We start from the raw sequence: 13,090 nt of genomic DNA, 5'->3' as shown, positions 1-13,090 counted from the left end.
CCCCTTCACAACCCTCTGAGCGGCGCCCCGGCCCTAATGACCCCTTAATAACCCCCCTCTAATTAACGACCTAACGAGGTTCTTCATTCCTCCTTCCAGCTGCGGGGCGCCGGCGTTCGCCCAGGTTCGTTTTTACCCATTTCTGTGTTTTTTTGGGGGGGTTTTTTGGGGGCCGTTCGGTGATGAGCAGCACGACAAGCATATGGCTGAGCTCCGTGATGCCAAGGCGTGCTGAGGGCGGCCGCCCTCATTAATACCGGTAGTAATTAATGGCGCCGAGAGCCCGGATGGGTTGGGGCCTTAGTAATTCCTAATTAGTGAGCTAATGGGGGCTCTGGGGTTGGGCAGTGGGGCTCTGAGATCGGGGGTAAGGAGCCATTATTAATCCCTAATTAACAAGCTATTAGGGGCTCTGAGACTGGGGGTAAGGAGCCATTATTAATCCCTAATTAATGAGCTATTAGGGGCTCGGGGTTGGGCAGTAGGGCTCTCAAATTTGGGGTGAAGAGTATTATTAATTCGTAATTAATGAGTTATTTAGGGGCTCTGAGATTGGGGGTATGGAGCTATTATTAGCTCCTAAATAATGAGCTATTTAGGGGCTCTGGATTTGGGCAATTGGGGCTCTGAGATTTGGGGTGAAGAGCTATTATTAATCCCTAATTAATGAGCTATTAGGGGCTCTGAGACTGGGGGTAAGGAGCCATTATTAATGCCTAATTAATGAGCTATTAGGGGTTCTGGGATTGGAACAAAAGTATATTATTAATCCCAAATTAATGGCTAATTTGGGGACACTGGGATTGGGGCAACAAGAAGTTATTAACCACTAATTAATCACCAATTTGGGGGCTCTGGGAGTGGACAGCCGTGATTAACGTGCAATTAATGACTTAATTAATTCCTAGCAGAGCGCTCCTTCAGCCCCAAACGGCCGCCCTGTGCTGAAGGTGCGTCCCAGTGTCCTTCTGTCTGTCTGTCCCCCCCCCACCCCGTGCCATTGTGTCCGTCTGTCTGTCCCCCACCCCATGGCATCGGGTCCCTTTACCCCCCCCCCATTCGTTGTGACCCCGATGTCCTTCTGTCTGTCCCCTCCCCCGTGGCATTGTGACCCCAATGTCCGTCTGCATCTCCCCCCCACCCCCATGGCATTATGTCTCTCTGTCCTTCTGTCTGTCCCTCACCCCATGGCACTGTGTCTGTCCCTCTGTATGTCCTGTCCCCATGGCCCTCTGTCTGTCCCTCCACCCTATGGCACTGTGATCCCTCTGTCCCCCCCACCCCAGAGCATTGTGTCCCCACGTCCCGCTGTCTGTCCCCCACCCCATGGCACTGTGTCCATCTGTCTCTCCCTCCCCCATGGCGTTACATCCCCACATCCCTCTGTCTGTCCCCCCCACTGCATTCTGACCCCGCTGTCCCTCTGTCCCTCATGCCATCGTGTCCCTCTGTCTGCCCCCCACTCCCTGGCACTGTCCATCTGTCTGTCCCTCCCCACACCATCACATCCCCACGTCCCTCTGTCCGCCCCCCATCGCACAGTGACCCCAATATCCCTCTGTCCCCCCTCCCCATAGCATCGTATCCATCCATCTGTCCCCCCCCCCCCATGGCATTATGTCCCCACGTCCGTCTGTCTGTCCCCCATTGCGTCCCTCTGTCCCTTTACCCCCACTCACAGCCGTTTTCTCCCTTTCCCCCCCCCCAGGCTGAGCTGCCCCCCCCCTCCCCCAGGTAAGCTGTGGCTCTTGGCCTCCAGCTTTGGCTCCCAGCTCTGAATGGATGAAATCCTCCTCTGGACGACGTTGGTCTGATGGCAGAACCGAGTCACCAAAGCCCTGATCAGAGCTGGGGAGGGGGGGGCTGGGGGGCCATAAAATCATGGGGGGGGGCTGCGCTGATGCCCTACAGCTCACCCCATAACACCCCCCCTCCCCCCTTCCCATCTGCAGCCCCGCAGCCTGGAGCCCCACCACGAGGTGAGTCGGGTGATCCCTGGTCCTGCACTGCGTGTGACCCCACGGGGTCTGCTCTGATCCCAGAATCATGGGGGGAAACACCCCAATATTTGGTCCTGATCCCTTAATTGTGTGCAAATCCCCCCAAAATCCCACCCTGACCCCATAATTATGTGCAAATCCCCCCAAAATCCCACCCCTGACCCCATAATTGTGTGTGAAATCCCATCCTGACCCCGTAATTGTGTGTAAATCCCCCCCCAAAATCCCACCCTGACCCCATAATAGTGTGTAAATCCCCCCAAAATCCCACCCCTGACCCCATAATTGTGTGCAAATCCCCCCCAAAATCCCACCCCTGACCCCATAATTGTGTGTGAAATCCCATCCTGACCCCGTAATTGTGTGTAAATCCCCCCCAAAATCCCACCCCTGACCCCATAATTGTGTGTGAAATCCCACCCTGACCCCAGAATTGTGTGTAAATCCCCCCCCCAAAACTTGGTCCTGACCCCAGAATTGTGTGTAAAATTCTTCCCTGACCCCATAATTCTGAGTGAAACCCCCCAAAATCCCACCCTGATCCCATAATTGTGTGTAAAAGCCCCCAAAATCCCACCCTGAGCCCACAGTTGTGTGGAAAATACCCCAAACTTGGTCCTGACCCCATAATGGTGTGTAAACCCCCCCAAATCCCACCCTGACCCCATCATTTTGGGTCCATTTTGGGGCAATAATGGGACTAAAACTGAGCCTTGAGTCCATCCCAAATTAGAGTCAATTTGGGGTCAGTTTGGGGGCTGATTTGTGGTCCATTTCTGGGACCAATTTGGGATGGATTCCAGGCTCAGATTTGGAGTCGATTTGGGGTCAGTTTGGGGGCTGATTTAGGGTACAATTTGGGTTCAGTTTGGGGATTGATTTGGGGTCCGTTTCTGGGACCAATTTGGGATGGATTCCAAGCTCAGTTTTGGGGTGATTTGGGTCAATTTTGGGGCCGATTTGGGCTCCATTTTTGGGCAGTAATGGGACCAGATTCGGGATTGCTTCTGGACTCGAATTTGGGGGTGATTTGGGGTCGGTTTGGGGGGCATTTGGGGGGCATTTCGGGTGGGTTTGATGCCGTGCCCCCGATGAGGAACCTCCCACATGTCTGAACGCCTCCCAGCAGCAGAGCCTGAGCTCAGGCAGAACCCACTGCTGCTGTGGGGTGGAAAGGAGGAAGCTGTGTTCAGCTGAACGGTCTGAGGGGGCTTTGGGGGGTCCTGGGGGGGTTTTGGGGTGTTGGGGGGGGGTTGGCAGCGTTTTGGGGTTTGGCTGATGGTTGGTTTATTTTTTTCCCCTTGCAGGAGTGGTGAGAATGGAGATGGAGGGATTGTGAAGCTGCAGGTGAGGGGAATTTGGGGGGTGGGGGTTCTGGGGGATTTTGGAGGTGATTTGGGGGCAGGTCTGTGGGATTTTGGGGCGTTTTGGGGTTCTGGGGATTTGGGGTGATTGAGGGCAGGACTGTGGGATTTTGGGGTCGTTTGGGGCTAGGTTTCTGAGATTTTGGGGGGGATTTTGGGGCCTTTTGGGGTTCTGGAGGATTTTTAGGGTGATTTAGGGGTGACTTTGGGATACGGAGGGGAATCTGGGGTATTTTGTGGGAATTGTGTGGGATTTTGGGGGTGGTTTTGAGAGATTTTGGGCTGATTTTGAGGTTGGTTCTGTGAGGTTTCCTGGGGATTTTGGAGCGATTTTGGGTCTGAGGGATTTGGGGTGGATTTTGGGGGTGATTCTGAGAGATTTTGGGGGGGGTTCTCTGATTTTTGGGGTGATTTGGGGGGCAGTGTTGGGGCTCAGTGGAATCTGGGGGGTTGGGGGTCAGTTGTGGGGTTTGGGGCAGTTCTGGAGGATTTTGGGGGGAGGATTTTGGGGTCAGTTTTGTGGGGTGACATGGGATGATTTTGGGACTTAAAGGGAAACTTGGGGTGAAATTTGGGGTCGATTCTGGGGGGGTTGGGAGCAGTTTGTGGGATTTCAGCCCCTTTTAGGTTCTTTGGGTGCTACTCGGTGACATTTGGGATCGTTTTTTTCCCTTCCAGGACCTCAGCAAAGAACCCAGAAGGACCCAAAGGCTCAGGTGGGGGCCGGGAGGGGGTCCCTGTATCTGTGCCCCCCCCCATTTTGTGATGACCACACTCAGAATCTCGTTCGGCTGACGGCTGTGATGAGGCTTTGGCTCTGATTTGGGGTGGGGGTCACATTTGGGGGGGGGGGGGGGTCTGCACCCCAAATTTAGGGGTTGGAGGGGGGGGGAATCGCACTGATTTATGTCCCCCCCCCTCACAGGATCCCACGGACTGCATGAAGGGGGGAGAAGTGCTGCTGCCTGAGGTCAGTGCTGGGGGGGGGGTGCCATAATTTTCCCACGTCCCCCCCATTTTTTTCCTCATTTTCCCTAATTTTTACCTGCCCCCCCCCTCATTGCTTTTCCCTTTTTCCACCCCTCCATTCTTCCTGCCCCCCCCCCCCCCCCCCCGGTTTTAATGATGAGCCCACCTAGCTCACTTTGATCCCCCACCCTGAAAACACCCTAAATCCCTGAAAAACTGGGGGGGGGGGCTCCCTGGTGGTGAGGAGGGGGGGCTCACGGTGTCATTTTGGGACTTGAACCCCCCCCCGATCCAAAACCCCCATCTCTTATAGGGCCACCATGGGGCCGTGGGGTGAAGGTGAGTGGGTTTTTTGGGGGGAGGGGGCTTGGGGGGGGGGGGCTGTGCTGCCTGGGATGAGTCGATACCGCCCCAGGCTGAGCCCGGTGCTGAGTGGTTCCCTCTGAGGCAGCGGGGGGGGGGGATTTGGGGGGGGATAATTTGGGGTTTTTTTTTTTGGAAGGGGGGCATTGGGGGGGATTTGAAGGGTGTTTATGGGGACTTTGGGGGTTTTTGATGGTTTTGGGGGATTTGTGGGGGTTGTTTTTGGGCAACCTGGGGGGTGCTTGGAAGGGGGGGGATTTTAAGAGCATTTTAAGGCTGTTTTTGGGGATTTTAAGGCCATTTTGGGGACAAATTGAGGAAACGTTTGAGGGTAACAAGGGTATGGGGGGGGGGGGGGGGGCGGGATTTTAGGCCCCCCACTCACTCTGTCTCCCCCCGCAGCTCTGTGAAGACGAGGCCGGGAAGCCCCCCCACGTCCCGCGCGCCGCTGTTGGTCGTTTTTGGTTTTTTTAATTTCAAGGCAATAAAAACGGATTTTGAGCAAAAATTCCCTTTTGTTTTCCTTGTTTTCTGGGCTGTGCGTCGCGTTCCGTCCCCGCGTTCCGGCGGCGCTTTGTTTCCACCCGGACGCATTTTGCTGCCGCATCGCCGCGGTCCCTTTCTGGCGCACTTCCGGTCCTCTTCCCGTTCCGCGTCCTCGGAGCGTCACTTCCGCTCTGAGCCCCCCAACTTCCGGTGGCGCGCCAGAACGTGCGTCCGGACGAGCGCATCCCTCACCGGAAAAAGCGTCATAACAGCGTTTCCCGTTCCTCTCCGCCGTCGTCCGTCCTCCCGAAAGAACTTCATTACGGCTCTTCCGCTGTCAGTCGGAACGAAATGACGACGAAAAAGTACAGCGCAAAGAGTTGTACGGCACTTCCGGTTGCGCTCGGCCCTCAAGGGCCCTGCGGTTGTAAAGACTCGTACGGCACTTCCGGTTGCGCCACTCTCTAAGATCCGCTGGAACTACCTAAAGCACTTCCGGCGCTAACCGGAAGAGGGGAAGACAGAAAGTGACGGACCTTTCCAAGATGGCGGCCTCCGCACGGCAGTACCACGTTTGGGTGGGAGCTGAGAGCGGAGCGCTGAAAGGTGCGGGGGGGACGGGACGTGGGGGGGGGGGCACCGGTAAACGGCGCCTCTGCGGACCTCCCCCCCCTTCCCTCCTCTGTTCCTTTCAGCGGTGAACCTGCGGCGGAAGGAGGCGGTGAATTACGGCGTAGGCCCCGCGCTGGGCCGGGAGGCGGCGATCAGCGTGTTGAGCTGGGGGGAGAACGAGAGAGAGGTGGTGGGGGGGGGGGGTCTGGGGTCGGTTCCGGGATTTGGGGGCGGTTCTGGGGGGTTTGGGGGCGGTTCTGGGGGATTCTGAGGTCGGTTCCATGATTTCGTGGCGGTTCTGTGGGGTTCTTGGAGGTTCCGAGGTCGGATCTGGGATTTGGGGGTGGTTCTGTGGGGTTTTGGGGCGGTTCTCAGGTTGGTTCCGGCATCTGGGATTTGGGGGGGGGGGTTCTGTGAGGTTTGGGGGCGGTTCATGGGCGATTCTGTGGGGTTCTGGGGTCGGATCCGGGATTTGGGGGCGGTTCTGTGGGGTTTTGGGGCGTTTCTGGGTCCGTTCTGTGTCGGTTCTGGGATTTGAGGGGGGTTCTGTGGGGTTTGGGGGCTGTTCATGGGCGATTCTATGGGGTTCTGGGGTCAGATCCGGGATTTGGGGGGCTTCTGGGGGGTTCTGAGGTCGGTTCTGGGATTTTCAGTCAATTCTTTCGGATTTTGGGTCCATTCCATGGGATTTTGTGTTGCTTCCATTCAATTTGCAGTCAATTCCATGGGATTTTGGGTCAATTCTGTGGGGTTTTGGGTTGCTTCCGTTCAATGTTGGATCCATTCCGTGGGGTTTGGGGTCAGTTCTTTGGGATTTTAGGTCAATTCAGTTCAATTTTGTGTCCATTCTGTGGAGCTTTGGATCAGCCCCATTCAATTTTGGGTCCATTCCATGGGGGGTTTGGGTTTGCTTGCATTCAATTTGGGGTCCATTCTGTGGGATTTGGGGCCCATTCCGTGGGGTTCTGTCTGTGCAGGTTGTGCTGGGTCGCTCGGATCGCTCGGTGCAGCGCTGGGACGCCGGGTCCGGAACGCTGAGCTGCACCCAGCGCTGCCTGGGGGGGGACGGGGATTTCTGTGGGATCGCCGTGCATGGAAGGTTTGGGGGGGGGCAGCCAGTTGTGGGGCCGTTCCAAGGGGTTTGGGGTCGGGTATGGGGGGGGGGTTGGGGTTGATTTCGGGGGGGTTTGGGGTCGGTTCTGGGGGATTTGGGTGGGTTCTGGGGGGTTTGGGTTGGTTTTGGGGGTTATGGGGCCGTTTGGGGGTTGATTGGGGTCATTTGGGGTCGGTTCTGGGGTCTTTGGGGTCGGTTCGGTGGGATTTGGGGTTGATTGGGGGGGTTGGGGGTTGATTTGGGGTTGGTTCTGGGGGGATTATGGGGCCGTTTGGGGTTGATTGGGGTCATTTGGGGTCGGTTCTGGGGTCTTTGGGGTCGGTTCGGTGGGATTTGGGGTTGATTGGGGGGGTTGGGGGTTGATTTGGGTGGTTTGGGGTCGGTTCTGGGGGATTATGGGGCCATTTGGGGTTGGTTTGGGGTCATTATGGGGGAAATTTGGGGCCGTTCTGGGGGATTTGGGGATCAATTTTGTGGGATTTTGGGTCGATTTTGAGGGACTTTGGGTCGGGGCCGTTTAGGTTTGGTTTAGGGTCATTTTGGGGTGATTTTGGGTCTGTTCTGGGGGTTTGGGGTCAGTTCTTGGGGTTTTGGGGTAATTGGGGTCAGTCTGGGGGGATTTGGGGCCATTCTGGGGCGGTTCTGGGGGATTTTGGGATCAGTTTTGTGCGGTTTGGGGTCGATTTTGAGGGAATTTGGGTCAATTTTGTGGGGTTTGGGGTCATTTTGGGTCAGTTCTAGTGGGTTTGGGGGTGGTTTTATGGGATTTTGGGGCCATTTGGGGCCGTTTGGGGGCAGTTTGGGGGATTAGGGGTCATTTTGGGGTCATTTTGGGCTGAATTCTGGCCCTTTTGGGGTGGCAGCGCCGTCATCACCTGCGTGCAGTCGGGGCTCCTCAAAGTGTGGCACGAGGATCCGGCTGAGGATGTGAGTATTATGGGCTGCCAGCTGGGGGGGGTGTCACCCGATATCCCCCCCCCCATTACCCCTCCCCCCTTAATTGCCCCACACTTTAATTGCCCCCCCAGATGGAGCTGTTTGCTGGGGGGCTCACTTCATACCCCCCCCAATCCCACCCCTATTTTGTCCCCCCCCCAAATTGACCCCTCCATAGTGACCCCCCCCCCCCAAATAACGACCCCCCCCACCTTTATTGCCCCCCCCTTTGTTGTGTGTGTGGGGGGGGGTCTGTATTGAACACACCGTGTCCCACAATTGAAGGGAACAGGAGGTGGGAGGGGGTCACTTCCTACCCCTCCGATTTCCACCTCTATTTTGTCCCCCCCCCCTCAAATTAACCCCCCCCTTATCGCCCCCCCCCCAGACGGAGCTGTTTGCCGGGGGGGGGCTGCAGCGGATGCGCCAGGACCCCAGCAGCCCCCACCGTGTGGGAACAGCAGGGAAGGAAAACGGCCTCAAAGTTTGGGACCTGCAGCAGCCGGAGGGGGGGCCGATTTTCCGCACCAAAAATGTCAGTCTGTGCCCCCCCCCCCCATTGAACCCCCCCCAACCCCCTCCATGGGGTCCAATCCCATAGATATTCCCCACCCCCCCCACTGAACCCCCCCTCTCCAAATCTTTCTGATCCCATTTCCCCCCCCCCCCATCATGAAGCCCCCCCCCACATCCTCCCATCCCAATCCCCCCCCCAATGCCAACCCCCCCCAATACCCCCCCCATCCCAATACCACTCCCCCCCCAATAGCCCCCCCAAATAACTGTGCCCCCCCCGAGCCCCCCATCCCAATGCCCCCCCCAATTCCCCCCCCAAATATCACTGCCCCCCCCATCCCAACGTCCCCACTGAGCCCCCCCCAATTCCCCTCCCCCTTGATTCTCCCCCCCAATTACCATCGTGCCCCCCTCCTGATGCCCCCCCAATGCCCCCCCCCTTAGTGCCCCCCCCAGTTACCATCGTGCCCCCCCCCCCCTTGGTGCCCCCTCACACCCCCCCCATCCCGAAGTCCCCACAGAGCCCCTCCCTCCCCTTAGTGCCCCCCCCCCAATTACCATCATCCTCCCCCCCCCATCCCAACATCCCCACTGAGCCCCCCCCCTCCCAATTCCCCCCCCCCTTTGGTTCTCCCCTCCAATTACCATCTCTCCCCCACCCTTGATGCCCCCTCCCCTTGATGCCCCCCCCCAGTTACCATCACTCCCCTGCCCCCCCCCCCCCATCCCAACGTTCCCACTGAGCCCCCCCCTCCCAATGCCCCCCCTTGATCCCCCCCCCAATTACCATCGCCCCCTCCACCCCCCCCCCATCCCAAAGTCCCCACACACCAAAGTCCCTACAGAGCCCCCCCCCCTTGACACCCCCCCCCTTGGTGCCCCCCCCTGACGCCCCCCCCCTTGACGCCCCCCCCCCGCAGCCCCCCAACGACTGGTTGGATCTGCGCCCCCCCATCTGGGACCGCGATTTCTGCTTCATCCCCGGCACGGCGCAGCTGCTCACCTGCACAGCCTACAGCCAGGTGGGGGGGGGGGGGGGCACCGTTCAACCGCCCCCCCCCCCCTAAAACTGCCCCCCCCCCTCAAACTGCCCCCCCTTTCGCAGTAACGCTGCCCCCCCCCATAACCCTAACCCCCCCCCAAAACTGACCCCCCCCCCAAAACTGCAACCTCCCCCCCCCCACCCCAAACTGCCCCCACCCCACAAATTGCCCCCGCAATTAACTGCCCCCCCCCCCGATTAACTCCCCCCTAATTAACTCTCCTCAATCATCTACCCCCCCCCAATTAACTCCTCCCCCCCTAATTAATTCTTCTCCTAATTAACGCCCCCCATTAAATGCCCCCCCCATTAAACACCTCCCCCCCAATTAACTGCCTCCCCCCAATTAACTGCCTCCCCCCTACTAACTGCCCCATCCCAATTAACTGCCCCCCCCACCCAATTAACTGCTACCCCCAATTAATCCCCCCCTTAATTAACGGCGCTGCCCCCCCAATTAACTGCGACCCCCAATTAATTCCCCTCCCCTAATTAACTGCCCCCCCCCCCAATTAACTGCTACCCCCAATTAATTCCCTTCCCCCCAATTAACTGCGACCCCCAATTAATCCCCCCCCCCTTAATTAACGCGGCGCCCCCCCCAATTAACTGCTACCCCCAATTAATCCCCCCCCCTTAATTAACGGCGCCACCCCCCCAATTAACTGCTACCCCCAATTAATTCCCCTCCCCTAATTAACGGCGCCACCCCCCCAATTAACTGCGACCCCCAATTAATCCCCCCCCTCCCTTAATTACCGGCGCTGCCGCATGCAGGTCCGGCTGTACGACAGCGCCACCCCGCGGCGGCGGCCGGTACTGCAGGTGACGTTCGGGGAGGCGCCGCTCACAGCGCTGGCCTTGGCGCCGGGCGGGACGTGAGTTCCTTAAGTCATTAATTAGCGCGGGGCTTAATTAGCGACGTCACGGCTTAAATGGCGGAGAGGTTCGTTAGGCTCGTGGGTTGTTAGGGAAGGGGGAATTAAGGGTGGGGGGGGGGTAATTGGGGTTAATGGAGTGGGGGTGATGGGATGAGGGTGGTGGGAGGGTTAATTAGTTTGTGAGTTAATTAGTCGAGGGGTTAATTAAGGGGGAGTAATTTATGGTCGTTAATTAAGCGGGTTGGTGGTTGGGGGGGTCGTTGGGGTGATGGGAGTGATGTAGGGGTTAGTTAACGGGGGGGTAATTAATGGCTAATTGGGGTTAAGGGGGTGGGGAGGTTAGTGGGGTTAATTAGTTAATTAGTGGGGCGTGATTAATTAATTAGCGGGCAATGGGGGTGTTGAATGGGTTGGTGGGAGGTTGATGGGCGGGGGGTAATTAGGGTTAATGGGGTGGGGGAGGAACGAGTTTAATGAGGGGGTTAATTAGGATTAATGGGGGGGTGGTGGGAGGGGGGTTAATTAGCAGGCGTTAATTAATTGGGATTTAATTGGGGGCGTCCTCAGGTCGGTGGTGGTGGGCAGCGCCAGAGGGGAAATGGGCGTCATCGACCTGCGCAAAGGTGGGTCCTGGAAGGGCAGCGGGGGGGGGGGAGGTCCTGGAAGGTCACAGGGTGGGTGAAAATGGGTTGGAAAGGTCCTGGAAGGTCAAAGAATGGGTCAAAATGGGTGAGCAAAGTTCTGGAAGGTCACAGAATGGGTTGAAATCGGGTTGGGAAGGTCCTGGAAGGTTAAAGAATGGGTTGAACCGGGTTGAGAAGGTCCTGGAAGGTCACAGAATGGGTCAGATTGGGTTGGAAAAGTCCTGGGAGGTCACAGAATGGATCGAACCTGGTTGGGAAGGTCCTGGAAGGTCACAGAATGGGTCAGAATGGGTTAGCAAAGTCCTAGAAGGTGACAGAATGGGTGGAATTGGGTTGGGAAGGTCCTGGAAGATCACAGAATGGGTCGGATTGGGTTGGAAAGGTCCTGGAAGGTGACAGAGTGGCACGGTGGATCCGTTTCCCCCCCCCAGGGCGGCTGCTGAAGTGCCTGAAGGGGGTGGGGGGCAGCGTGCGGGGGCTGCAGTGTCACCCCTCGCTGCCCCTCGTCGCCTCCTGCGGCCTCGATCGCTTCCTGCGCCTCCACAGCCTCCACGACAAACGGCTGCTGCACAAGGTGGGACCCCCCCCCAAAATTATGGGGGTCTGCGCCCCCCCCCGCCCCACCAAAAAAAGGATCAGAGACCCCAATGTTGGCACAATTGGTCCCAAAAATGGGCGCGGGGTCCTCAGTTGTACTGGCGGAAATGACCCCAAAAATGGGGGGAGTGACCCCAAAATGAGCCTGGGGACCCCACAAAGACCCCAAAAATGGGCAGAGTAACCCCAAAATGAGCACAGGGAGCCCAAAATCGGAATGGGGACCCCACAAAGACCCCAGAAGTGGGCAGAGAGACCCCAAAATGAGCAGGGGGACCCTAAGAGTGGCATGGGGACCCCAGAAAGACCCCAAAAATGGGCAGAGGGACCCCAAAATTCCCCCCCCCCCCAATCTCCATTGCCCCCTCTCCCCTCACTCCCCAATGCAGGTGTACCTGAAGTCACGCTTGAACTGCCTTCTGTTGAGCAGCTGCCAGGACCTGGAGGTGAGAAAGTGGGGGGAGGGAGTAAGGGGGGGGTCCTCGGGGTCCACCGAAATGGAGTGACCCCAAATCAGCCCGAATTTATCCCAAGTCATCGCCCCAAATCGGCTCGTGTCACTCCAGTTGTCTTGGAAGGGTCCTTGAAGGTCATAGGGTGGGTTGGGTTGAGTTGGAAAGGTCCTTGAAGGTTGCAGAGCCATGGAATTATAGGGGGGGGTGGGTTGGGAGGGTCCTTGAAGGTCATAGGATGGGTTGGGTTGGCTTGGAAGAGTCCTTGAAGGTTGGAGGAAGGGTTGGGTTGGCTTGAAAGGGTCCTTGGAGGTGAAAGAGCCATGGAAGAGGAATAAAAAGGTCCTTGAAGGGCGTAGGAAGGGTTGGGTTGGATTGGAAGGATCTTGAAGGCCGAGGAATGATGGGCTGGGAAGGTCCTTGAAGGTCGTAGAACCACGGAATGGGATGGATGGGTCCTTGAAGGTCAAAGATCCGTGGTTTGAGTTGAAGGGTCCTGGAAGGTCAAAGAAATATTGAATCCCACCCCTGTCCCCCCCCAGGCTGAAGATGCCCCCGCCCCTGTGGTGAAGGAGGAGGAGGAGGGTGGCGATGCGCTGTGGGACGCGATGGAAACCGTCTGTGCCCAGAAACGAGCCCCAAAAAGGAAGAATTTGGGGCCATGAGGGGGGGGGGCACTGCGACACCCCCCCACCTCTGCCCCATAAGTGAATGTGGGGAGCGGGCCTCACCCCATAAACTTGGTTCTCCTGTTGAGTTGTGGTGTTTTGTTGTGGGGTTAATTTGGGGGCGGGGAGTTGGGGGGGGGGAATGTGGGGTCTGTGGGGCAGCTGTGGGGCGGTGGTGGGGCTGTAGGGTGGCAGCAGGGCAGCTTGGGGGCAGCAGAGGGGATCTATGGGGCAGCAGTGGGGGCTGCTGGGGGGCAGCAGTGGGGGCCCCGATCTATGGGGCAGCTGTGGGGCTATGGGGTGGCAGTGGGAGCAGTTATGGGGCGGCAGTGGGGCAATGGCGGCCGCTATGGGGCAGGGAATAATTATGGCTGCAGCACCTCCGCGCCCGCAGGGGGCGCTGCCGTATTGCAAGACAGGAAAACCTCCGAGCCCTTAGGGGGCGC

At 57.9% G+C, this 13,090-nt stretch overlaps 1 protein-coding gene and 2 non-coding genes across 3 annotated transcripts; all 3 read left to right on the top strand.

Moving 5' to 3' along the window:
• The first annotated feature begins 3,086 nt into the window (after nt 1–3,086).
• On the top strand, nt 3,087–3,211 carry LOC149913495 (small nucleolar RNA SNORD22). The gene has a single exon (XR_016461266.1). It is a non-coding gene; the product is annotated as a small nucleolar RNA SNORD22 (small nucleolar RNA).
• Nucleotides 3,212–4,718: 1,507 nt separating this feature from the next.
• LOC149913494 (small nucleolar RNA SNORD31) lies at nt 4,719–4,785 on the top strand. Its single transcript, XR_016461265.1, has one exon. It is a non-coding gene; the product is annotated as a small nucleolar RNA SNORD31 (small nucleolar RNA).
• Nucleotides 4,786–5,463: 678 nt separating this feature from the next.
• On the top strand, nt 5,464–12,732 carry WDR74 (WD repeat domain 74). The gene is made up of 11 exons (XM_090129700.1): nt 5,464–5,788; nt 5,878–5,981; nt 6,772–6,893; nt 7,772–7,835; nt 8,233–8,379; nt 9,281–9,382; nt 10,180–10,280; nt 10,851–10,906; nt 11,359–11,501; nt 11,914–11,970; nt 12,519–12,732. Exons 1-11 carry the CDS (start codon nt 5,728–5,730, stop codon nt 12,639–12,641), a joined length of 1,080 nt encoding a protein of 359 aa, XP_089985826.1. The 5' UTR covers nt 5,464–5,727; the 3' UTR covers nt 12,642–12,732.
• The last annotated feature ends 358 nt before the right edge of the window (nt 12,733–13,090 follow it).

This window comes from Phasianus colchicus, chromosome 37 (genome assembly GCF_987193195.1).
Source record: "Phasianus colchicus chromosome 37, bPhaCol1.hap1.1, whole genome shotgun sequence".
NCBI classification, from domain to species: Eukaryota; Metazoa; Chordata; class Aves; order Galliformes; family Phasianidae; genus Phasianus; species Phasianus colchicus.
The sequence above is the reverse complement of the archived record's forward strand: the minus strand, read 5'-3'. Positions and strand labels throughout refer to the sequence as shown.